The sequence below is a fragment of the Dipodomys merriami genome, unplaced genomic scaffold, assembly GCF_024711535.1.
Source record: "Dipodomys merriami isolate MVZ:Mamm:240054 unplaced genomic scaffold, mDipMer1.0.p SCAF_30, whole genome shotgun sequence".
In the NCBI taxonomy this organism is placed as follows: Eukaryota; Metazoa; Chordata; class Mammalia; order Rodentia; family Heteromyidae; genus Dipodomys; species Dipodomys merriami.
This window is the reverse complement of record NW_027204493.1, coordinates 14,289,727-14,314,672: the sequence shown is the minus strand read 5'-3', so window position 1 is coordinate 14,314,672 and position 24,946 is coordinate 14,289,727. Positions and strand designations below refer to the sequence as shown.

Here is a 24,946-nt window from a genome sequence, read left to right as displayed (position 1 = left end):
CCAGGTGAAGGGAAGATTGAGGTAACTTTTAAGCTTACTTAATTGACTAAAACATTTTCACTTGAAATATCAAGAAAATTAGGGATTTTTTTTTTTGGGGGGGGTGAGGAATGGTTTGAATTGTTTGAAAGATTTGACTCAGTTTTTCATGTTCTGTAAAAGTATTGTGTCTTTTTCGTGGGCCTGAACTCTGGGCCTGGGCACTGTCACTCGGCTCTTCAGCTCAAGGCTAACGCTCTACCACTTGAGCCACAGCGCCACTTCCGGCTTTTTTTTTTCTGCTCATGTGGTGCTGAGGAATTGAACCCAGGGCCTCATGCATGCAAGGCAAGCTCTCTACCACTGAGCCACCTTCCCAGCCCCTGTGTCTTGATTTATACAGTTGAAGTTTGCAATTAACTTGTGCAGTAGTCTGACCATAAATAGTCTGACCAAAAATGCTTAAATATTTCTCATTCAATTAGAGGACATTTTGGCTCAGGGAGCAGAGTGAGAAATGTTGAGTCACATGTGGACATTTGTCACAAATTAGTAGAACTTACTTTGATTGTCTGGTATGTTAATTCTTCCCTGAATGGGAGCTACATCATACTCTACCATAGTGGAGCATAAGTAAAATAATTTTTATGTTTATCTTCCTTAAATTTAGACATATTTCTAAAACATAGAGTAAACAGCACCTATAGTTTTTTTTTTTTTTTTGGTATATTTTATTACTTTCAAATTGCCCAGTATTTCTCTTATTTTTAGATCCTTTGTGTTGAAGAATTCTTCCTATGTAAATACTGTTTCATCTTCTTTTTACAGGTTAAATTTCAATGTTATTTTTAATAGTTGCTGACCTGTCAATATAAATAAAACTTAGTAAATTTAGAAGGCTTGTTTTTCTGTTTTAATTTTTAAAATATTAAACAGCAAGACACAAAGTGATATTTGCACTCACCAAACAGAAAATAAGATGTGTATGTATGTATATATATGCAGAGTATGTATATATATGTAGATGTATATACAAGGCTAGATGCAAGACTGATTTCACTGTTGATATTCTATTTATGGAGTTTGAGGTGCTTCTAGAAAGATCACAGAGAAGAGAGAGAGGTTGAAAATGTTGAATGTTGAAGCGTTTCTTTTTGTTTTTTTAGTGCCAGTCCTGGTCTTGAACTCAAGGCCTGAATAGTGTACCTGAGTTTTTGTGCTCAAGGCTTGCACTCCACCACTTTGAGCCATAGCTTCATTTCCAGCTTTTTGGTGGTTAACTGGAGATGGATTTTCCTGCCTATGCTGGCTTTGAACTTTGGTTTTCAGATCTCAGCCTCTTGAGTAGCGAAGAGTAGTGAGCCACTGGCACATAGCTTTTTAAAAATATTATGATACCATTGGTAAATTACTATTTAGCATGACAGAGTAAACAGTAGAGACCAATTCTTCAATAAAGAAAAAATCCCAATAAAGTCCTGTGTACTAAACAAAGACAGAAGGATTTGAAACTATGTATTTTATATTTTTCAACATTTATAGTTTATTACATCAATGTAGCCATTTATAGTAAGTTGTTAAAAAATATCAGTCTTACAAAGTATTCTTGAAATCCACACAGTGGCATTTGGGTTCTGGCTTTTCTATAAAGTACAAGTATAGAAAAGGCCAAGTTGAACAACAGAATATTGTAGCACATTAGTGATTGTGTACCCAAACATTTTCAGTTTGGTCCGATGAAGGATTTAATGTATTGCATTTTGGTTCTTTGGCTACTATTTTTTTTTTTTTTTTTTTTTTGCCTTGGGTGACATCTGCATCCTGAACACATTCATTACCCGTGACTAGTAAGCTAGCATAAAAATTCCCATTTAGTTGTCAAAGTATTCAATCTGAGGACAGTGCCACAGAGCCATGTGTTTGCTCTGAGGACTGTATTCCCCCCTTCCTCCATGGCCTCTTCACAGATCCTCTTTCTTTTTTATTATGATTTGCCCAACCATTTGTGAGATTAGAGGCTTGATGGCGTCTACCGGCTCTTCTGGCCTCCAGAACTTCACAACTTGACCCTCAGGGTTGACCAGATACTTCCAGAAATTCCACTTCGGTTCCTTCTTTGAAGAGTCTAAAACGCCCAGAAAATATTTAATGAGCATAATTGTATATCTTTTTTCAAGATTTTCATTTCTGTGAATATCTGCATGGTGACCACTTTAGAATCAGATAACATTGCTATAATAGCAACAGCAATGAAACCCCCAAACAACAGAGCACAGGTTTGAGTAGCAAGGTTTTAATTCACTTGGTGACCAGTGCCTTGAGCCAGAATCTTGAAATGAAACAAATCATGTATTTTAGGCTTGTGGATCCAAATTCTTCCTTCCCTCCCACTCTGCCTCCCTCTCTCCCTCTTTTTTTTTTTTTTGTGTGTGTGTGTGTGTTTGCCATTTGTGTGGCCTGAACTCTGGGCCTGGGCACTGTCCCTCACTTCTTCAGCTCAAGGCTAGCGCTTTACCTCTTGAGCCACAGCGCCATTTCTGGTCTTCTGGTGGTTAATTGGAGATGAGTCTCACGGACATTCCTGCCTAGGCTGGCTTTGAAATCTCAGCCTCCTGAGTAGCTAGGATTACAGGTGTGAGCCACCAGAGCCAGGCTCAGTTAATCTTTACAGGAGCCCTGGGAGGTGGGTGTTGCCCCATTTTACAGATGGGGATCACAGGCCTGGACTGAAAATGGTATAACTAGTGAGGTCTACCTCTGTGCTATACTCTTGACCCCTCGGCCCTCCTCCCTTCCCCATCTATGATCTGGGAATCTCTCCATTTCAGCACACCAATGATTTCAAAAGGGAGCAGGGATTCGATCATAAAGACAAATACCCTATGAGTGATTTCACAGCTTGAGGGCTTGTGCTCTGGCTTTTCTTTCCTCAGTATACCCCAGAAATAAAAGGGGATGAAGACTACACTGTTTTCTTTCATGGTGTTAGGCATTCTATCAACTACCCCTAGAAATTAAATGCAATGCTTCTTAGAAGATTCTGATTGTACACATGTGTAGAATATTACAAAGCATTTTGTTGGTTTGATTGAAGCCTAATATGCCTGAGGCCATAGTTTCATCAAAGTGCAAATTAATTAGATTGAAAACTCAGAAGATGCCATCTAAGTTAGATAAGATAACTATTAGCTATGGCAGTGTATAAGTGTCTTTTACTTAAAAATTAATCCTTCAGAAAATCTTAGAAGTAGATACTATTTTTTTGACTAGTCTTGCAACTAAGGAAAGTCATGTGCCTGAAGCCACACAGCAAAAGCAATTGAGCAGAGATTTGAGCCCAGAAAGTCTGAGACCAAAGTATGTACTATCACTATATCATATAATCTTTGTACTAATTAAACTTGGAGTCTGTGTGTGCGTGTGTGCGTGTGTGTGTGTGTGTGTGTGTGTGGCGTGCGTGTGTGTGTGCGCGCGAGCGCGTGTGTGTCCACTGCTATTGGGACTTTGAGCTTATGGCCTGGTACTACTCCTTGACTCTTTTGCTTGGGGCAGTCACTCTACTACTTGAGCCACACTTTTACTTCTGTCTTTTTCCTGTCTAATGGGAAATAATCTCACAGACTTTCCTGCCCAGGCTTTGAGTGCAGATCCTCAGCTCTCACTCTCCTCAGTAGCTAGAATTGCAGGCCTGAGGCACCAGCACCCTGCTGAAGCCTGAGAAGTCTTTTTTTTTTGGGGGGGGGTCTGGTCGTGGGGCCTGAACTCTGGGCCTGGGCGCTGTCCCTCAGCTCTTCAGCTCAAGGCTAGCGCTCTACCACTTGAGCCACAGCGCCACTTCTGGCTTTTTTCTTTTTGCTGATGTGGTGCTGAGGAATGGAACCCAGGGCCTCATGCATGCAAGACAAGCGCTCTACCACTGAGCCACCTTCCCAGCCCCCTGGGAAGTCTTAAGATCTATCTATCTATCTACCTATCTACCTATCTACCTACCTACCTACCTACCTATCTATCTATCTATCTATCTATCTATCTATCTATCTATCTATCTATCTATCTATCTATCTATCTATCTATCTATCTATCTATCTATCTATCTATCTATCTATCTTATCTATCTATTGTTCTACCACTTTGAGCCATAGCTCCACTACTGGATTTCAGAAAGTTGATTAGAGGTCAGAGTTTCATAGACTTTTTTTGCTTGGCGTAGCTTTGAACCACAGTACTCAGATCTCAGCCTCCTGAGTAGCTAGGATTAAGGTTATGAGCCACAGTGCCAGCTTCAAATTATGTTATTTTGAATTTTGGCAAAACTCTAGTAAAGTGAGATAATCAACTTTAAGGATAATGTCTCAGGTAAGTGTAATATCAAATTGATCACAAAGATAGTTCAGTTGATAGTGCTCAACCATGAAAATTCATGAAATGTGCAGCTTTAAAATGGAAAGAGACTTGCCCATAAATACTGGTTACGTGAGAGAAGAATTCTGTGAAAACAACCATGGGCTACACTAAAGTCTTCAGGATTTAATACCTCACAACTGAATTCTTTCACCATGGATTTTATAGACAAACCTTTACAAAGGATGAGAGTCTAGCTCTGATTAGCTTAATGAGACTTTCCAATGAAATCTTTTAAAATAAATAGGGCAAATGGTATTTAAATGAAAAGCAATTAAAACAGCAACAACAACCAATTGTGCTCAAGAGGCAAGGTAGATACTTACCAACAAGAAATCTGAATGCAGGCTCTGCTTCAGGTCCTAGAATCTTGATCTTATGGAAGATGGGGAATGTTACTCCATAGTTTTTTCTGGCAAAAGATTCCACTTCCTGGCTCTTCCGGGGCTCTGCTTGTCCGAACTGGTTGCATGGAAAAGCCAGGACGCTGAAGTGATAGGGCCCAAACTCTCTGTGCAGCTCCTTCAGCGCTAAGTAATTCCTGTCGGTGAGCTGGCAGTTACTAGCCACGTTGACAACTAGGGAAACCTCCCAGAAAAAGAGAGAGAAAAAAATCCAACCGGAAAGTGAAGCAGAAAATGTAAAGAAAATCCTGTAGACAGTTAAACTAACTCTTAAGCCATTTTGGGAGCCTCTCATAGAGGCTTCTAGTTTTAGATAATATCCAACTTTACTGGAAACTGTAATCCAGATGTGTGAGTTAGTACTCCAGCCTAGATCTTTCTTGTGTGGTTAGGTTATAGAACTAACTTGTATTAATAACTGTCCCCGTATTAGCCACAAACATTTTCTAGAAACTTTAAAGTATTAATTCAGCTCAAAAGTTACAGCATTTTTGAGAAAAAAAACAATCTTTTATTTTGAGAATGACAGTTTATCCATTAGATGTCTAATAAGCTCTGATAACTCATGTGATATATTAATAACATTCACATCTAATTTATGAGCATGCAACTTCAAAACATTTTATTTTGTTAAGAGCATAAGCAGAGAGGTGGGAAAACAATAGAAATGAAGACAGAAGATATAACTTACTTTGCCTTTAAACTTTTCCAGAGAAACCGTTCTTCCTTTGGTATCCTTCACTTCAAAGGCATAAAAACTGTTAATTTTAGGTTTTAGGAATTTTAGTTGTAGAAGAAATAACATCACTGTACAGAGTATCATAGATAACAAAACTGCAAACATCTTAGCTTTGGGCCCGGAACATTTTAATGGGTGAGCGACCAGAGGCTCCATTTTGGATGTTTCTGGAGGGAGGCTCCCTCAGCAGGCTGGAATGAAAGGAGGAGCTGAAACTTGAAACCTTGCTTAATTGAAAGGAAAACTCTGGATAGACAACTTTTACAGCTACGAAATCCAAGGACCCTTCCCACAGGGCAGATTGGACAAAACTTCCCAGTTAAAGAAGGAACTCCACACAATTTCGATGTCTTTGTGTTATAATGGCAATTTTTCTCCCCAAGAAAAATGAATATTTTTGGTAGTTCCTTAACACCCTCCCTACAAAGATGCTCTTCCACCAGAAGATGGCGCTCTTGTAATTCGAAAACTTGAAATAGTCAGGGGCATGTGTGTGTGTGTGTGTGTGTGTGTGTGTGTGTGTGTGTGTGTGTGTGTGTGTGTGTGTTTGTGTATGGCAGTGTGGATATTTACTAAGAAAAGGGTAGAACTGGGTAGAAAACCGAGGAACAGTGTGGAGTAGGGATTAAATGTGATCTTGTAATGTGATGCATGGCTGGAAAGAAGTTTGTATTTTATGTATGGATTAAACATATTTCAGGCATTCAAGGAATTTCTACTAGAAAGAGCCATGAGATTGCTGAAAGGCTATTTTATTTGCTGTTACTACTTGCAGTAGAGGTAAATAAGTTCCAGGGAGCATGGCAAGAATAGATAGAAAACAATGAAGGCATTGGCAGCCCTCTTCTATGGTGAATAGTTCCCTGTTTTGAATTTTTTTTTTTTAAATCATGACACCTGGTAAGATACACACTCTAGGGCTGGGAATGTGGCTTAGTGGTAGAGTGCTTGCCTAGCATGCATGGAGTCTTGGGTTCCTTTCCTCAGTACCACATAAACAGAAAAAAAATCAGAAGTGGTGCTGTGACTCAAGTGGCAGTGTTAGCCTTAAGCAAAAGAAGCTCAGGGACAGTGCCCAAGTCCTGTGTTTAAGTCCCAGGACTGGCAAAAAAGAAAATAAAAAAAAGATACATACTCTACAATAGAACTGAGTTTGCATGTGCACACACACACACACACACGGACACACATACATATACACACACAGAAACACATGGAAATTTCCTGAAATACTTCTTTGAAGTGCAATGCATGTGTGGCCACTGTTCTTTTTAAAAAATATATTTTTGTGTCAGTATTAGGGATTGAGCTGAGGGCCTATTGGCTTTACTAGGCTTTTCCACTGAAGGTTGACATTTCACCATTTGAGCCACACCTCCAAGCTCTTTGCTAGTTGAGATAAGAATCTGACTTTTGTGCCCTGGCTGGCTCCAAACTGTGATCCTCAGATCTCAGTACTTGGATTATAAGCATGAGCCACTAGTGCCTAGCTATCTGAATATATATATATATATATATATATATATATATATATATATATATATATATATATTTTTTTTTTTTGGTCCAGTCGTGGGGCCTGAACTCTGGCCCTGGGCGCTGTCCCTCAGCTCTTCAGCTCAAGGCTAGCGCTCTACCACTTGAGCCATAGCACCACTTCCGGCTTTTTTCTTTTTGCTTATGTGGTGCTAAGGAATCGAACCCAGGGCCTCAAGCATGCAAGGCAAACGCTCTACCACTGAGCCATCTTCCCAGCCCCTGCTGTGCTTTTCCTAGCACATTGCTGCTGTACCGAGAAATGTGCAGCCTTCATATATTCATATATTTATTCTGAAATAATCTTAGGACATACAGGATATGGAAGTAATAATGACAGGTTCCCAGAAGTTGAGACATGGTGACATAAAAATATTCAGATAGGGCCGGGAAGGTGGCTCAGTGGTAGAGCGCTTGCCTTGAGCTGAAGAGCTGAGGGACAGCGCCCAGTCCCAGAGAGGCCCCACGACCGGACCTCCCCCCCCCCCAAAAAAAAGGGAAAAGCACAGCAATCTTTCAGTAGATAAAGACTTCCTAAAGGAGAAGAAAGGATTGATTAGTTGAAGCTTATTTAGGGTGTCAACAGTGGGAAAAGCCACCAACTGGTAATCTACTAACTCAGGCATTATAGAAGACAGGAAGAAAGTACTAGTGAAATGGCCGGCCTCTTGCTAATTTCAAATCAACTAAGGAAATTTGAGAATACACATAAAATGGAAGGAATACAAGGCATCCAATAACTGAATGCTAAATAAATGACAATTTTTTAATAAAAAAAATCAGAAGTGGTACATAAATGAAGTCACTTATGCTCCTAAAATTTATATTGCATTCAGTCTTCTTTAGTAGATTATTTCCTGCAGAACAATTACTTGAAATAGGAAGGTGTTAATAGCTCAGCTGAGATTACAGTAGTATGAGTGGAACAATCAAAAACAGAGCTGACAACTTTTAGTTTCATAACCAAAACTATTTCACCTGCTTTAAACCATTTCTTTGAAAAAGGCAAAATATATTTATTTAGAGGAAGACTCTGAAGGTAGGAATGGTATAATACTATGATGGAGGTCTCATATTCATTAAAATGTAGTTTTATAAAATATCTCATTAAGGATTGAAAAGGACAAGGCATGGAGAACAATGACATACACTTGTCCTTGTGAGAAGAGGTTGTCTGGAAGGCAACACAGGATCTTCAGAGCAGCAAGCCAAGCTAAGAGATGATGAAGTGTGATTGAAGATTTATTTGGCCAAATGTGATAGAAAGATGAACACTAAGGATGGTCTAGAGCCCCCTAGTGGCAGGGAGTGGTAATAAGGAATAGTAAATAACTACTGGAAAACCATATTGATCAGCTTTGATTGAAATTAACTTTTAGCTGATTTAACACAACATAAACATTTTTTATGTTTATGGGGCATTATGATGTTTCCACGAATGTATGCTGGTGTATAATATTCAAATCAGGTCACACATGTCTAAATCTTCAACATTGCTCACTTCTTTATGGTAAAAACATTCAAAGTTCTTTCTCCCATGTTTTGGTTTGGCTTTTTTTTTTTAATGTGGTACTGAGGAATGGAACCCAGGGCTTCATGCATGCTAGGCAAGTATTCCACCACTAAGCCACCTGCCCAGCCCCTCTCCCATCATTTTGAAACATCAGTACATTATCATTCTTGACTTGGGTTATATTGCCCAAAAATGTGAGGAAAATGAGATTCAAAAATGGGGAGATGAATCTTTTGCTCTTTATGAGTAATTTGGAACAGTATTGGGACCTTGAATCTGAAGTAGCTTGTAGAGAGAATGCTGCTGCTTTGGGATGGTGATAGCGTGGGTGTGGGGAACTGCCACACAGACCTAAGGAAAACAGTGTGTGTGTGTGTGTGTGTGTATGTGTGTGTGGTGTGTGTGTGTGTGTGTGTGTGTGGTGTGTGTGTGTGTGTGTGGTGTGTGTGTGTGTGTGTGTGTGTGTGTGTGTGTGTGTAGGGTAGCACCAGAAAGCTCCAGCATCCCTCTTTGTGACTTTTGTCTTTGTCTCCAGGTTCTTGCCAGACTGTGCCATAGCTTGTCTTTTTTTTTTTTTTTTTTGTCCAGTCGTGGGGCCTGGGCGCTGTCCTTCAGCTCTTCAGCTCAAGGCTAGCTCTCTACCACTTGAACCACAGCGCCACTTCCGGCTTTTTTCTTTTTGCTTATGTGGTGCTGAGGAATCAAACGCAAGGCCTCATACATGCAAGACAAGTACTCTACCACTGAGCCACCTTCCCAGCCCTAGCTTGTCTTTTTTGCACCTGCTAAATACTTAAATGTCAGATGATTTAATCTCCAGTACATTTGTTTCTGTGTGAGTTGTTCCATGTTGTGACTTCCTGACCTTGTTTTTTTAACCTTTTTAGGGTCCTTTCTATTTATTGTTTTGGTCCTGAGGCTCTGAATTCCTCCCAATATAGTGTCACCATGATAAGGAACTCACAAGGTAAAGAGCTGAACCATGGGCTCTGAGCAGAGTCGTTTGGCCTTTTCCCTTCTTTGTCTTCTTTCCCTTACTTTCCTCTTCCCCTCTATTCATAAATACTTGTGCCATTGAAACTATGTGACAGGCATTTCCTGAGCAGGAGGTAGATCCTGGAACAAAAGTTTAAAAACATGGAAGATGAACTAGACCAGCACAGCCTCAGTAGCTCCCAAGCTTCATTGTTTGCTTGCCTCCCTGTGACTTCTGCCACCTTCAGCTACCAGATGTTATTTACTTCATACTTTGACTTGACTATTCATTGATTATATTCAGAGTAGCTTGAACTCAGGGCCTACACACCTTTTTTTTTTTGTGCTCAAGGCTAGTGCTCTACCACTTGTACCACAGCTCCAGCCTCTCTTCCAGCTTTATTGGCAATTAACTGGGAACAAAATTATCGTGGGCTTTTGCTGACTTTGAACCAAGGTCCTCACATCTCAGCCTCCTGAGTAGCAAGAAGCTACTGACTCCTGGCTTACTATTTTTTGTTCAAGTTATATAACCCCATTAAGGCTCATTTTCAGGCTCTGCAGAATGGGGTGACTAATGGTACTACTTGCCTCACAGGATTGTGATGGAACTTAAACTATGCAATCCGTATATCCCAGTGTCTGGGCACATTAAGAGCTCAATATTATTAGTAAGGTGAGTAAGATTATTGATAAATATTATTAGTGGGAAGCATACACAGTGAGCTATGCAGGGCCAGTGGGGAGTGTGCATTCGTTTCCTATGGCTGCTGAAATAAATGAGCACAAACTCAATGGCTTAAAGCATGCACTCTGGTGGCCAGAGTGCTGAGACCAGTTTTACTGGGTAGAAACTAAGGTTCAGGGCCCCGCTTTCTGCAGAGGCTCCTGGGAGGCTCTGTGCTTCACACTTCAGGTTCCGGTGATGATCAGCATGTCTTGGCTTGCTGAAGTCAACACCTCAGTCTCTGGCCTGGGACTTGTTGTTATCACTTCCCTTTTCTCTGCCTTTTGATGATAATACATGTTATTTAGGGCAATTTAGGATGGAACCCCATCTCATGGTAGGTTAATCCCTAACCACATCACAAAGTCCTGTTGCCATGGAAGGCAACATAAAGGGAAATTTGTAGGCTGCAGAATTGAGATCTGAATATTGCTTCCCTTAGGAAGGAATGTCTAGGACACTTTTCTGAGGTTGTTGGTGGTAAACTGAGCTGTGAAGGTAGGCTAGGAATTACCCTGGCAGAGAATTATGGGAGAGATTTAAAGTGGAAAGCATTCAAGATGGACAGAGTAACAAGCCAAGTCAGAGAGACACAGACTTGCCAAGGTGCCAGTGTGAAATTTTTTTCATCATTTTGCTTAGCTGACATATTGCCAATTTCTTCTTTTAAATTCAATCTTTTTTTTTAAAGCTTACTTAATTTTTGGACACCAGAAAAACCATTGAGCAGGTCTTCTTCCTCATTTTTTTTTTGTAAATTAAATATATTTTCAAACACGGTATCTCCTCTCTTTCTTTCTCCTCCTCCCTTTTGGCCAGGCTAAGGGCAGCTTGGATGAAGTGCAGAGATCGCTTGAGTGTGGCCACAGATAGTCTCACAGTGTTTCAAAAGCTAGAATCAGCTGAAATCTTTGAAAAGTGGCGAAACATAAAGTATGTAAATTTCAGCATATAATGTCATTTCATGTTAGATTTCACACTTGTGTAACAGAAATGGTCTGTCACTATAGTTATGATTGCAACTATTCTGTATGTCTACATGTTCTTGATTAGAGACTCTAGGTGTACAATAGCATTTTGTTGTTTTTATGTTATTTTAAATAATTTTGTTGCCATTGTCATTGGTACCTAGATTTTTTTTTTTGGTGCTGGTCCTGGGGCTTGAAACTCAAGGCCTGGCACTGTCCCTGAGCTTTATCCATTATAGACTAGCACTATACCACTTGAGCCATACCTCCACTTTTAACTTTTTGGGTGGTTAATTGGAGATAAGAGTCCCAAGGGCTTTCCTGCTTGGGATGGCTTTGAACCATTATCGTCAGATCTCAGCCTCCTGAGTAGTGGGGATTACAGGGGTGAGCCATTAGCACCTGGCTGGTACATGGATTTGAACTCAGGCTTTGTGCTTGCTTGGCTTGCTTGCTTTGCAAGTGCTCTACCACTTAACCCATTTCTTAAGTCAACAAAAACTTATTTGTAATATATAATTTATAATCTAAATATATCATATTTATTATCTAAATAATTTCCCAAGTCACAGAAAGTTATGTACATATTCAGTTTTGTACTAGACAAAACTCATGTAAATTTCTTTCTTTGGTAGTATTAAGGTTTGAACTCAGGGTCTAGCAGTTGCCAGGTCATTCTTTTTTTTTTTTTTTTGTCGGTCGTGGGGCTTGAACTCTGGGCCTGGGCGCTGTCCCTCAGCTCTTCAGCTCAAGGCGAGCGCTCTACCACTTGAGCTACAGCGCCACTTCCGGTTTTCTGGTGGTTTATTGGAGATAGGAGTCTCATGGTCTCTCCTGCCCGGGCTGGCTTTGAACCGCGATCCTCAGATCTCAGCCTCCTGAGTAGCTAGGATTACAGGCGTGAGCCACCAGCGCCCGGCTTGCCAGGTCATTCTTTACTAAGGAAAAATTCCTTTTGCTCATTGAAGACACTGTAACTCACAACACTTTTTGCTGTTAAATAGGGATTTGACCCGGTCACGACTCCATATTCTAACTTTAAGAGCAACTTTATGAAGAGGCTGTGGGCTCAGGTTCCTGTCGCCAGTAGCCCAATCACCACAAGATGGCAGCAGAGTCCAGTCCAGGACCTGGCCTACGGGCCTCTCTGGGAGGAGAGTTCTACCCTGGGCCTAGAAGAATCTGTGGGGTCAGAGCTGAGGGTAATGCCTGAAAAGGACACCCTGACTCTAGGTGAGCCCAGTTTTGAGATGTGAAAAGGATGTATCCCTGAGATAATCTTTATCCTGCAGGATGGTTTCCCCCTTCTCTCCTCTGAATTGGAAATTTCTAAAACAGAGGATGATGAAATAAAAGTAAAGAAAATCTTGTAGCAAAAGAAAACTTCAAATTCATGCTTGTAATCCTAGCTACTCAGGAGGCTGAGATCTGAGGATGGTGATTAGAAGCCAGCCCTGGCAGGGAAGTCTGTGAGATTATCTCCAATTAACCATTAGAAAACTGGAAATGGCACTGTGGCTCAAAGTGGTAAATACTAGTCTTGATCAGGGACAGCGCCTAGGCCCTGAGTTTAAGCCCCAAGAGTGACCAAAATAAAAAAAAAAGCGAGATAGAGAGAGAGAGAACAAAAAAGAAGAATTACTTCAAAGCTAGGTGCTGGTGGCTCACGCCTGTAGTCCTACATGATCACAGAGTGAATGTTGGTGACTGGCAAAGCGAGCATCCTATAGAGATTTCCTGGTGGAGCCAGCACAGTTTGGGCAGATACTCTGCCATCACTTTAAACTATTGAACTATTTCCACCCATTCTTTATATTCTTGCAGAAAGCAAGCATCTTAGAGCAGCTGCTGCAGCTGGAGTCATGCCTTTAATCCTGGCATTTCCTTCCTATTCTGAGGCTCTGAGGCAGTTTCTCAGGAGTATTCAGGCATGAATCTAGTGTTGAGGATAAGGCCCCTGAGCCTCTCTTCCTCCTACCCTCCTTTCTTGGGGTGGGGGGAGGGGATTGTGGGGGGGGTTAGGGATGTAAAGAGAACCTAGGCCTTCACATTCTGCTCTTCTGTGAAAGATGCTATGGACAGATCTCCAATCAAAGTGATTATCTTGTTTTCAAAACAAAATTCAAGGCTCAGAGTCTTTCTTGCAGGATCCTATGAGGAAACACTGAAGACACCCATCAAAGGAAGTTCTGAAACAAACGACTCTGCTCTCCACTTTTGCAAGGAACCTCATGTCCTCAATGAGAAAGATGTTGACTCTAAAGGCCAGGTAGGTAGAAAGTGACAGCTGCATATCCCATAGTTCAAGGAGCTAATGTCTTAGCTTCTAGGTTCTAGTAGTTCTCAGCGGTGATTTTGTTCCCAGGGGACATTTGGTCTGAGGCTATTTTCCATTGTTATAAACCCTGAGGAGGGCATCTTAGTAGGCAAAGGCCTGAGCTGTTTCTAAACATCCTTCTATGGCCAGGACAGCCCCACCACAGTGCACTACCTCTCCCAAATGCCAATAGTGCTGAGTTTGGGAAACTGTACTTTAGAGTTAATTGTTCTACCTTGAATACATAAAAAAAACCTCGTGTCATTAACTGGCTCTGTTTGTTATATGATAACATTAAGGGGAGGAAGAAACCAAAACATGAAAATGATCCTTGTCACAGAGACTTCAGTCTGTGCTGTGGAGATTCAACGATGATTCCTATATAGGATTGAATGCATTGTTGTTGCTGGCTGATGGTGGCTCCTGCCTGTAATCCTAGTTATCAGGAGGCTGAGATCTGAGGATTGCGGTTCAAAGCCAGTCAGAGCTGGAAAGTCAGTAAGACCTTTATCTCCAATTAACCACCAGAAAACTGGAAGTGGTGCTGTGGCTCAAAGTGGTTGAGAACTAGCCTTGTGCAGAAAAGCTCAGGGACAGCACCCAGGCCCTGAGTTCAAGCCCCAGGACTGGCAGGGAAAAAAAAAAAAAAGCATTGTTGTGAAAGAACAAAAAAAGTCTTCTCTACAGTACTCATTCATCTTGATGTTTTGAGAAGGTTCCCATAAATACGTTTTGTCTCATTCACTACTAATTTTCTTAACTGGTTTTGTTAAAAATATACTCTCCAGGAACCATTCGAGTCACAATGATACACATGAAAATACAGAATTGGGGCTGGGAAGGTGGCTCAGTGGTAGAGCGCTTGCCTTGCATGCATGAGGCCCTGGGTTTGATTCCTTAGCACCACATAAACAAAAAGAAAAAAGCTGGAAGTGGCATTGTGGCTCAAGTGGTAGAGCGCTAGCCTTGAGCTGAAGAGCTGAGGGACAGTGCCCAGGCCCAGAATTCAAGCCCTATGACTGACCAAAAAAAAAAAAAGAATTTTAATATAGCTGATATCTGCCATATACAGTTGTTGAAGAAACTAGAAATTGTATATATGTATATATATATATATATATATATATGAATAAACTGTTCATTACACAGTGATGATAATAAACCATAGCAATTAATTGTAGTATTGATTTAGTAATGTAGACTCTTTGAACTTTGTAGTCAATTGTTAGTCATAACTGTGTCCATCACGTCTCAGGTATGCATATATGTTTCTAAAGAAGTATTTTCTATATATGTCTTAACCAGCTATATATGAACCAGAAGATGATCCAGCAAATGAGTGGGAAAATGCAGCGCTGTGAGAAGTCCCAATGTGTTTGGAAAGGTATAGGCCAAAGATATTCCGTGTGACCTTTCTTACCCTCTTGTCTCCCTGACTCCTGTATTTCTTCTTTATCTGAAAATGCTATTAAAAATATTTGTTAGATTAAACCAACATAATTGTAAAATGTAGACAATTTGCCTAATACTCTGTCCTAACTGTCCTCAACCTCCAAGGACCATTTTTGTGAGGTGACGACTCGTAGCTCTTCTAGCTATTCCCCTGCTATTGCCATCTATTTTCATTATACTGCTGATAAACTGCAATTCCTTGCAATGACTCCCTAGAATAGTAGATATGAACTTAGTTCTCTGCTTACTTTATTCTTCAGTTTTTGGATATATTTATATCATACTTTAAAAAAGTGGGTTGGAGGGGCTGGAAAGGTGGCTCAGTGGTAGAATGCTTGTCTTGCATGCATGAGGCCCTGGGTTCAATTCCTCAGCACCACATAAACAAAAAAAGCCAGAAGTAGCTCTGTGGCTCAAGTGGTAGAACACTAGCCTTGAGCTGAAGAGCTGAGGGACAAGTGTCCAGGCCTAGAGTTCAGGACCCATGATGGACAAAAAAAAGTGGGTTGGAGGAGTAGCTCAGTGGTAAAACACCTTTCTAGCAAGTACAAAGCTCCCAATTCAAACCCTGGAACTACAAATAAATAAACAAGCAAACAAGGTACTAAGTATTTATATCGTAGTACTATACAAAGTCAAAGCCCTTACATGTATTTTTTATGCTCTTTGCCAACTCATAACCCTTTATCCACATTTTAGAAACTTGTACTCTCTATTACTCACAATATTCACTTCTTATTTTTTGTATTTGTGTCTTCACACTTTAGAACAGTCATTTTCTTTCACTTTAGTAAGGCTGCAAATAAGAGGCAGAGGAAATAGCAGCTTTAGTGAGATGGCTTTGTGGCCGCACTGAGGAAAGATTTGAAGAAGAGGAAGTTGGAAGACAAGACTAGCTGTGAGACCCTCAAGATTAAGTAGGTACTTTTAGAAAAAGTTAAAGGTGGAATTGGAGGCATGACCCAGCTGGTAGAGTGCTAGCCAATGAGCCAAAGCAGCAGGTACTGAGTTTGTGTCCCAGTCTTAGATCTAAAAGAAAAGAAAGAAATAAACATGTCTAAAGTATGACATGGCTCCATCATATGTTACTGGGAATCTGGGACAAGTTCTATCTAGTTCTGTATATGGGAGGTATTTCTTCATCCTTTATCCATATCTGCTTAAGTCTTGGAACTCTCACAGTGACTTTCAAGCTGGAAAGAACCCCAAACTGGAAGGAGCTGGTGGTGTGGTGGCAGTAAATTGAGAAAACGTCTACAGCAATGGCCTGGAGAGGGAACCACCGATGGGTACTTTTCAGAAAGTTCCTTGTCTCATATTACATTTAGATGTTCAAAGTCATTTTACCCTGATCCCTATGTGTTCTCCCTTACTTATTCCCTCTTGGAAGTTGTGTCATTTATGGGGTTATTATGGATTGTGAATTGGAATTCTCTATGAGAAACCTATTGAGAGAACCAGGGGTTCATTTTGTAAATATCAAGGAAACTAGCCTGTTGCATTTCCCTTTGGGATAGTTTTGGTAAATGAATCTATGGGGTTTATTTTCTTCTAGTCTATGGTTTGCTTTTCATTCTCTTGATAGTGTCTTTTTTGTTTCTCCATTTTTTATTTAACTAGAGTGTTAGTGTTTTAAAAAAGTGTTAGACTTTTAGTGTTAAAAAGTTAGTGTTAGACTTACTTTTTCACATTTTTGTTAGTTCTACAAGGGTTTTCCTTCTGAGAATTTAATATATACATTCATTGTACCCTTTTGATAGTGTCTTTTAATTTTTTTGGTCCAGTCATGGGGCCTGAACTCTGGGCCTGGGCGCTGTCCCTCAGCTCTTCAGCTCAAGGCTAGTGCTCTACCACTTGAGCCATAGAGCCACTTCTGGCTTTTTTCTTTTTTCTTTTTTGCTTATGTGGTGCTGAGGAATTGAACCCAGGGCCTCATGCATGCAAGGCAAGCGCTCTACCACTGAGCCACCTTCCCAGCCCTGATAGTGTCTTTTTTTTTTTGGGGGGGGGGTCCGGTTGTGGGGCTTGAACTCTGGGCCTGAGCGCTGTCCCTCAGCTCTTCAGCTCAAGGCTAGCGCTCTACCACTTGAGCCACAGCGCCACTTCCGGCTTTTCTCTTTTTGCTTATGTGGTGCTGAGGAATTGAACCCAGGGCCTCAGGCATGCAAGGCAAGCGCTCTACCACTGAGCCACCTTCCCAGCCTCTGATAGTGTCTTTTATAGAGCAGAAGTTTTAAATTTTGAAGTCCAGCTTAAAATTTATTCACGAGAATATTACAAGTTATTTATTGAAATATTATGTGTCATAATGATTTTTGGATATTAACTTTATATCTTGCAACCTTAGTATAATCACTGATCACTCATTAATTTCAAGAGCTTTTTTGCTGTTATCACTGGGATTTTTTTTTCCCCTTTGGTGGTGATAGGGATTGAGCTAGAGACTTGTATGGGCAAGAAAAGTTACAACTCTACCCTGATGTTAAATCTTTGGGTATTGATTTCTTTCAAAAATTGTTCACTATCCTTTATGGGAAGACATAAATATATCTAGCAACCTTGCAGCACTGCCACTGCATGTGTGCATTACTGACATGGAGGCAGGATTTTATGAGTTACATTTAGGTTTCCTGGTGCTTTCATATTTTATCTGAAGTCATTTGGTCCTAGCGACCAAAAGTCACGTGAGTTGTCTGGGTTCCTGTTGACTGTATCATATTAGTGTGACCACAGGTTGAATGGTTGAAGATGAAAAGATAGTGGCTTGTGGTTTGGAGTTGGTGGAGTCTTGATGAGAATTTAAGAAAGAACAAATAGTTCAAATGACTACAGATAGTCATGGGTAAAATTAGCCATGTGTTCTGATACAGAAATGGTGAGAGAAAAGCTGACATCAGCAGATCAAAAAATATTGACAAGGATTCAGAGTAGAGATTTGGTCTGTCAGATAAGTACGGTGTGGTGAACATACAGATACGAAAATACACTGGTTTTAATATTTCAAACAACAGAACAATAATGACCAATAAGAGCTTTTGCCTATATTTAGGTCTGGTACTCATGTACTTTTTTTTTAATTAAAAAGTGCCATTTAATATTCTTTTAAAAGTTAGTACTGAAGTCTTCTCTATTTCTTTTCTTCCTCTTTTATTTGTACTAAAATTTTATCATGATGAACATGTTTTTCTTCCCACACTGTAATGTCTCTGTTGTGTGTGTGTGTGTGTGTGTGTGTGTGTGTGTGTGTGTGTGTGTGTCTGTGTATGTGTGTGTGTGTGTGTGTGTGTGTGGTGTTATTGGGGCTTGAATGCAGGACTTTCTTTTGCTCAAGGCTAGTTCTCTGCTACTTGAGCCACAGCTGTACTGTGGCTTACAAAAATTATTTTATTGGAAAGGTGCTGTACAGAGGGGTTACAGTTACATGAGTAAGGTACTTGCAGCTTTTTAAGTAGTTTATTGGAGATAAGAGTCTCATTGACGTTTCAGCCTCCTGAGTAGCTAGGATTGCAGATATGAGACACAGCACTTGGCTCACATTGTCATCTAATATCCACAACAATAAATATTATCTTTTTTGGAACCATACAGATGTATACATTGTGTGCTTTTGTAGGCTGCAGAGACAGAGTCAGAGATGAATCTTTCCATCTTAAAAGGAGCAGCAATATAAACTATCCCATATACCAACCGGAGGCGAAAATTCATCTTACTGGTCTTCGAAATGACTACTGTAAGTTATTGTTTAAATGTGACCAGAGAAGCTGAAATGACAAAAAAATCAAGTGCTCTGACAATAATTTGGAATTTGATTCTGGAAGACCCCGATGTGCCAGTGTCTCAATGTTATACCATTAATCTGTGGTTAATGTAATTGGTTATTCCTGTGTAGCCTCTGTGTTCAGGAGTGGGTGCTGGTGTGATGAGGCATGAGCGTGGTTACTCATAAACACTTTATTTTATTGTGTTAGATGAAGCTTCATTAATGTTGGCATATTCTTATGCATGCACTTTAAACATAGGCAAATCTAATCACTTGTTCAGTTATGATGCAGTATTAACACATAAAACTGATACCAACATCCCAATGTAGAATATTGAATATGTGAATTATGGAGCTCAGTGAGCTCTGGAGTTGACCAGAAAGATTCAGATATTCTGACTTACACTTGGTCTTGAAAGATGGGTGGAGGGGAGAAGAAAGCATTTTTGGTAAACTTAACAACATGAGCAAAGGCAGGATGTTGGTAATTATTGACAATGGCAATAAAGTAGACACATTGGAGATTAGTACATTGTTTTTTTGTTTTTGTTTTTGTTTTCCCCCAATATTGAGTCTTGAGTCAGGGTTGGGGTGCTGTTTTGTTCAAGGCTGGTACTATACCATATGAGCCATTGCTCTACTTTGAACTTTTTGGTAGTTAATTGGAGATAAGAGTCTCACAGACTTTCCTGCTTGTGAGAAAGAATCAGTGGAGGAAAGTTCATGGTGTTTGGCTAGAGCATTTTTTGCTCTGTGTCTGTAGAAATATGCTTTTCTTTTAACAAAGAGTTGTTATTAGCATAAGGTAGAGAATGCTGCTGAGAACTTTCACAAATGAGTCACTATCTTTTCATGATATGCACTAGGTGGTAGTTGGTTAGAAATGATGGTGCCATTTCCTATATAAAATGTCCTAAATCAGGCTGGGAAGGTGGCTCAGTGGTAGAGCGCTTGCCTTGCATGCCTGAGGCCCTGGGTTCAATTCCTCAGCACCACATAAGCAAAAAGAAAAAAAGCCGGAAGTGGCGCTGTGGCTCAAGTGGTAGAGCGCTAGCTTTGAGCTGAAGAGCTGAGGGACAGTGCCCAGGCCCAGAGTTCAGGCCCCACGACTGGACTCCCCCCCCCCCAAAAAAAAGTCCAAAATCATAATGATCATCCATATTTAATTTTTATGTATATTTAGTTTTTAGTAATGGTAGATGATTCTGCCAGTATTGTTAAAATGCCTCCAAATAGTTATATTGAGCATAAGCTATATGCATTATTTTAATTATGAGTCTTGGACCAGACTGTATGTTAGCTCTTACTTTACTATTATTTTAAGCAATACTGGAGTTTGAACTCAGGGCCCCGTGCTTGCTAGGCAGAAGCCTTGCCATTTGAGCCAAGTTCCTCACCCTTTCTAGCTTCAGATGTTCCTTTGAATAAAATGTCATGGCCAGGACCATGATTTTCACCATTTATGTCTCCTGTGTAACTGGGATAACAGGCACACCGACCATATCTAGCTTATTGGTTGAGATGGCTTCTCACTAACTTTTTGCCCTTCAACCACTATCCTTCACATTTGTAACACTGAGATTGCTGGGGTTACAAATGTGAGCCATTATGCCTGGCCAGGTTTTTTTCTTTTTCTTTTTCTTTCTCCATTAGTGTTTGAATTGTGCAGGTCTTGTCCTATTGCTTTGCTTTTTGCTCTTGGCTGACACTTTACCACTTGAGCCATGCCTCCACTTCTGGCTTTTTGTTGGTTAATTGGAGTCTTGATGATTTGTCTGTCTGGGCTAGCTTCAAATTGTGATTTGAGGAAGTTAGCTCCTAAGTAGCTATGATTATAGGTGTGAGCTACTGACACCCAACATGGTCCAGTTTTCATTTTGAGCTTCTAATGATCAACTTTGATGTATAGTATTGTTTTTTTAACCATGAGGAAGTATTACTTTTTCATTGCTACCTAGAAACAAAAGTGTTTGTTTGAAAATGTTTTTATTTGGTATATACTTACTCTAATTTGAAGTGCTTTTCTTACAGATCTGAATATCCTAGACTGGAATTTACAAAATCTTGTTGCTATAGCCCTTGGATCTATAGTCTACATATGGAATGGAGAAAATCATACTGAGATTGAAAACATTGACTTAAGTCTCACCTGTAATTATGTGTCTTCTGTGTCCTGGATAAAAGAGGGCTCATGCCTGGCAGTTGGTACCAGTGAGGGAGAAGTACAAGTACTTGAATATTTCTTGTCTTTTGTTCCCTGTTGAATTATAAGATAACTAGAACTGACCTCTTATAGTTGACTTCTAATACACAGAGAAACTAGATTAGTTAAAGCTTTGGGAAGTGGAGAGAGATAATTTTTTTTCTGAATGGCATTTTATCAAGACTTAAAAAATACTTTTCTTAGTTTCTTTCTAAGTCTTCTGCTATGTTTCATTTGTTGTTGTTTTTAAAAAGATTTTTTTTTCTTATTGGGTGTTGATGGCTCATACCTGTAATTCTAACTACTCAGGAGACTGAGATCTGATGATTGTGGTTTGAAGCCAGCTTGTGGAGGAAAGTCTGTGTGACTCTTATCTCTAGTTAATTACCAAAAAGCTGTTAATGGAACTGTAGCTCAAGTAGTATAGTCTCAGCCTTGAGCAAACAACTAAAAGACAGCATTGAGGCCCTGAGTTCAAGCCCCAGTACCGACACACACACACACACACACACACACACACACACACACACACACACACACACACACACTCACTCTTTCTCTTCTCTGCCGGACACCAGTGTCTGACACCTGTAATCTTAAGCCAAGGGTAGGAGAATTTCAGTTCCAGGATAGGTGGGGCAAAAAAGTCCAGGAAACTGTATCTTGATCGTTGTGTATAGTGAAGACCAGCTGTCATCCAGCTATGATGGGAAGCATAAAATAGGTGGACTGCAGCCCAGATTCACACCTGGGCTTGAAATGAGACCCTAGCTTAAAAATAACCAATGCAAAAAAGCACCAGAGGCATGACTCAACAGTAGAGTACCTGCTAGCAAGCACAAGACCCCGAGTTCAACTTCCAGTACCATCAAAAACTAAAGTCAGGTTGGTAGACATCCTAGTTTTGGGACTTTGGAGAGAGGAAGATGCGCTTCCAGTTCTTTCTGAAGGCGTGGTTAGGAGTAGAGCTATGTTAAATGAATTGTTAAATGAATGCATTTTTCCAGTGATGAAGCTGAGAAGAGTATTTATCAAGCTCCCATTAATCTACCTAATTTCTCACATATCATTATTGTTGTTTATTATCAGTAAACAGTGTGTACTTGATGATTTTGGAGTCCCAGGATGGCCCTTGCTACTTTTTCTTCACAGTGATGCTGATGCTGTGATGGTTATGTTATTTCTTCTCACACTAATCTTGTTCTTCCTCATATGGGTTAGGGTCAGGATATCAGCTGTAGCTGGTAGGAAATGAGTCTCAGCAGTAAGTTGAATTTCAGACTCTAGGAAGCATTCATGCACTCCGATTTTATTCATACTGATTAACTAAAAACACTTCAGATTATGAATCCTTTTAGATTTTGGAGTAGGGAGATACTCAACTGATAAGATTCTAAGCCCAACCTGTTTGTTTGTTGGTAATAGAGGAAGGATTTCCAGACTTGAGACTCCCTTAGCTTAGAAGGAGGGACAACTGCAATGATTCTCATTTTCTTGCAGCCCACTGAATTCATCTGGAGAGCTTTAAAACAAATGCCACCTCCCCAGGCTCTCTCCTCTGCCAACGGAATCAGTGGAATCAGTATTGCCAGCAGCCATAGTGCTTTCTTTACAGGCTCCACAAGTAATCTTACGAATTCTCAGAATACGGATTAGAGTCAAGGTGCTGAGTTTTCGCCTAGTTACTTGATAATTGGTTGTCAGGCCTTTGAGGAGACAGAGGGCTCTAAAGATGCCAATGTTACATAACTCTGTTCACTTTTTCAGTTATGGGACATAGTAACTAAAAAGCGGCTGAGAAATATGCATGGTCATTTGTCAGTGGTTGGGGCCCTGAGCTGGAATCATTGTACCCTCAGCAGGTAACTTAAGCCAACTCTGTGTCACCAGTTGACTGGGGGTGGGAGGGGTGGAGAGTGCGTGGCGCTGACTGAACCAAAACCAAAACCAAAAAGAAAAAGAGAACACCAGTACCTTGGGCTTCCACAGCTAATTGATACTAAGTAAAAAATGTAAACAAATCTTTGCAACTAGAAAACAAGAGTGGATCTATAGGTTTATAAGAATATACCTGCTAGAAAATGATAATAATAAATGACTATGTTTAACCTCCTCCTATAAATATGTACTAAAACCATCTCATTGAGATAGTATGAAATATGCATAAACTGCATTCTGCAAAGATCCAGAAGTCTTTTAAATGTATCTTGAAACTCTGGCTGACAAATCTATTTTGACTGTGAAAAGAATGACCCAGGCAGAATATTAATATTAATATTCTATTAACAGAAGGGATTTCTGCTTGTTTGCAAACAGAAATCTTTTTAGTAGTTGAATCATATTTTTGCCCATGTTTTCTTTCCCCTCCTTATGTGGCAGTGGGCTTCACTTTTCTGTCACATGACCCTGCCTCTTGCCCTCTGTGCAGTGGGTCCAGACTGGGACGTGTTCATCATCATGACGTTCGGGTAGCACAGCACCGTGTCGGAACGCTCCTGCACAAGCATGCTGTGTGTGCTCTGAAGTGGTCCCCCCACGGCAGGCTGCTTGCCAGTGGCTGCAGTGACGGCCTGCTGACAATATGGCCACACCATCCAGGTGCCGGGACCCAAATCCAGCCTCTGACAGTCATACCTCAACTCACAGCAGTTAAGGTATGAAATCCAACAGCTGTCCGGCTTTCCTCTTCGATATTTATTTATTTTTACAGAGACTATTAAAGAAAGCTTTCAAAGTTCTCTTCCTTCAGAATTGTTTCAGGTGTTGGTCACCACTGTAGGTCACTGAAATCAAAGTTAAACTTGAACTTAAGCAAAACCCAAAACAAAAAATAGTGTTCTCTCCTGTAAACTGTGGAGTCCTGAATAGCTAAGCTGAAATATTGGCTGGATCTAAGGCCATGAGTAATGTCATCTGAAGCCTGCCTTTTACTTGTCTCTGTCTCTCCTTAGGGTGCTTTGTCCTTCAGACTCCATTTGGTGGGCAAGTTGGCTCTTGCAGCTTCAACTTCAGTTCTCCCTGAGGGGTGTGGGATCAGAAGCCATCTTTCCTACTAGAAAAGTACTTGGGAAGATTGAGGCTGCCTTTGGTCACGTTTCACATCCCCATGGATGATGGCTACCAGAGAGAGATAGGCACTGTACAAACTCTAACATCTTCATTGTCCAAGGTTTCCATGTATGGTGTAATTGTGCTTACCTATTGCTGTAGAACAAATTAATGAGAATGTAGTGCTGTACAACAACACTGATTTTAATCTTTCTGCTGTTTTACTGGGTTGAGACTCTGGGAAAAGCCTGAGCAATCATGGCTCAGGTTCTCATGAGATGCAGTATGGTGGCAGAAGGTAACAGGTCTGGGGCTGGACTGGCTGTGAGCCAGCCAGGAAGTCCTTCCCTGGAGCTTGCTGAGGTTTTAGCATTTCCCACTGCTTGGAGTAGACTGGGCTTCCTTTACAATAGGGCTCACTTCGAAACAGCTGGAATTTGTGCACCCTGAGAGTTGGTCTGGCGCTTTAGCGACCTTTTTAATTTTCTAGTTCCAAAGTCAGCCTTACCACATTGTGCTGGTTATGAGGCTCTTAGGAGTCCTCCTCCATTCAAAGGCAAGGAGATTACATTCTACCTCCTGATGAAGGGAGCAGGCAAAGTCTTATTAGATGATAGATAGATAGCATTACAGTTCCTAAGCCTATGCATGAAGTAATCAAACTCACACTTTGTGCAAATGATCATAAAATAGTTCTTTTTAAAGTAGTTAATTGAGCCACATCTAACTGATCATTTATCTTTAGGGACTAGCATTTATACAGGGCTTCCAAAATATTTAACCTAGTTTTTAATAGAAACTTAGTTTTCATCTTGAAGCCTAAACTGATTTTAATTAAATATTTCCATATGATTTAAGTAACCCCACATCATAGTAAGTTCATCTGTTGTAAAAAAGATGGGAGCTGAGTTATGAGTAGGCTAA

The 24,946-nt window shown here is 40.4% G+C and overlaps 2 protein-coding genes across 3 annotated transcripts in view; one reads left to right on the top strand and one right to left on the bottom strand.

Moving 5' to 3' along the window:
* Positions 1 to 24,946, top strand: part of Cdc20b (cell division cycle 20B) — a 35,590-nt gene that overhangs the window by 3,130 nt on the left and 7,514 nt on the right. Inside the window, exons 3-9 of the mRNA XM_070041170.1 lie at positions 12,247 to 12,475; positions 13,390 to 13,511; positions 14,865 to 14,943; positions 18,625 to 18,741; positions 20,803 to 20,999; positions 22,742 to 22,836; positions 23,403 to 23,628. Coding sequence (XP_069897271.1) covers positions 12,247 to 12,475; positions 13,390 to 13,511; positions 14,865 to 14,943; positions 18,625 to 18,741; positions 20,803 to 20,999; positions 22,742 to 22,836; positions 23,403 to 23,628 — 1,065 coding nt within the window. The remainder of the gene's footprint in view (positions 1 to 12,246; positions 12,476 to 13,389; positions 13,512 to 14,864; positions 14,944 to 18,624; positions 18,742 to 20,802; positions 21,000 to 22,741; positions 22,837 to 23,402; positions 23,629 to 24,946) is intronic.
* Gpx8 (glutathione peroxidase 8 (putative)) lies at positions 1,526 to 5,790 on the bottom strand. Of its 2 annotated transcripts, XM_070040938.1 has the most exons (3): positions 5,476 to 5,721; positions 4,707 to 4,968; positions 1,526 to 2,104 (listed from the first exon to the last, which is right to left on the bottom strand). In XM_070040938.1, the coding sequence occupies exons 1-3, from the start codon at positions 5,677 to 5,679 to the stop codon at positions 1,941 to 1,943; spliced, it is 630 nt and encodes a 209-aa protein (XP_069897039.1). In that variant the 5' UTR covers positions 5,680 to 5,721; the 3' UTR covers positions 1,526 to 1,940. The 2 variants fall into 2 exon arrangements, with proteins under 2 accessions (XP_069897039.1, XP_069897040.1); XM_070040939.1 differs by lacking the exon at positions 4,707 to 4,968 and having other exon boundaries at positions 1,943 to 2,104; positions 5,476 to 5,790.

What these genes read in the sequence shown, in the direction of transcription:
- Gpx8 (XM_070040938.1), bottom strand. Translation starts at nt 5,679, where the DNA reads ATGGAGCCTCTGGTCGCTCACCCATTAAAATGTTCCGGGCCCAAAGCT. An exon ending in TGGAAAAGTTTAAAGGCAAA is followed by an intron (nt 4,969 to 5,475) that starts GTAAGTTATATC and finishes TTTTTCTGGGAG; the next exon opens with GTTTCCCTAGTTGTCAACGT. An exon ending in TGCATTCAGATTTCTTGTTG is followed by an intron (nt 2,105 to 4,706) that starts GTAAGTATCTAC and finishes TGGGCGTTTTAG; the next exon opens with ACTCTTCAAAGAAGGAACCG.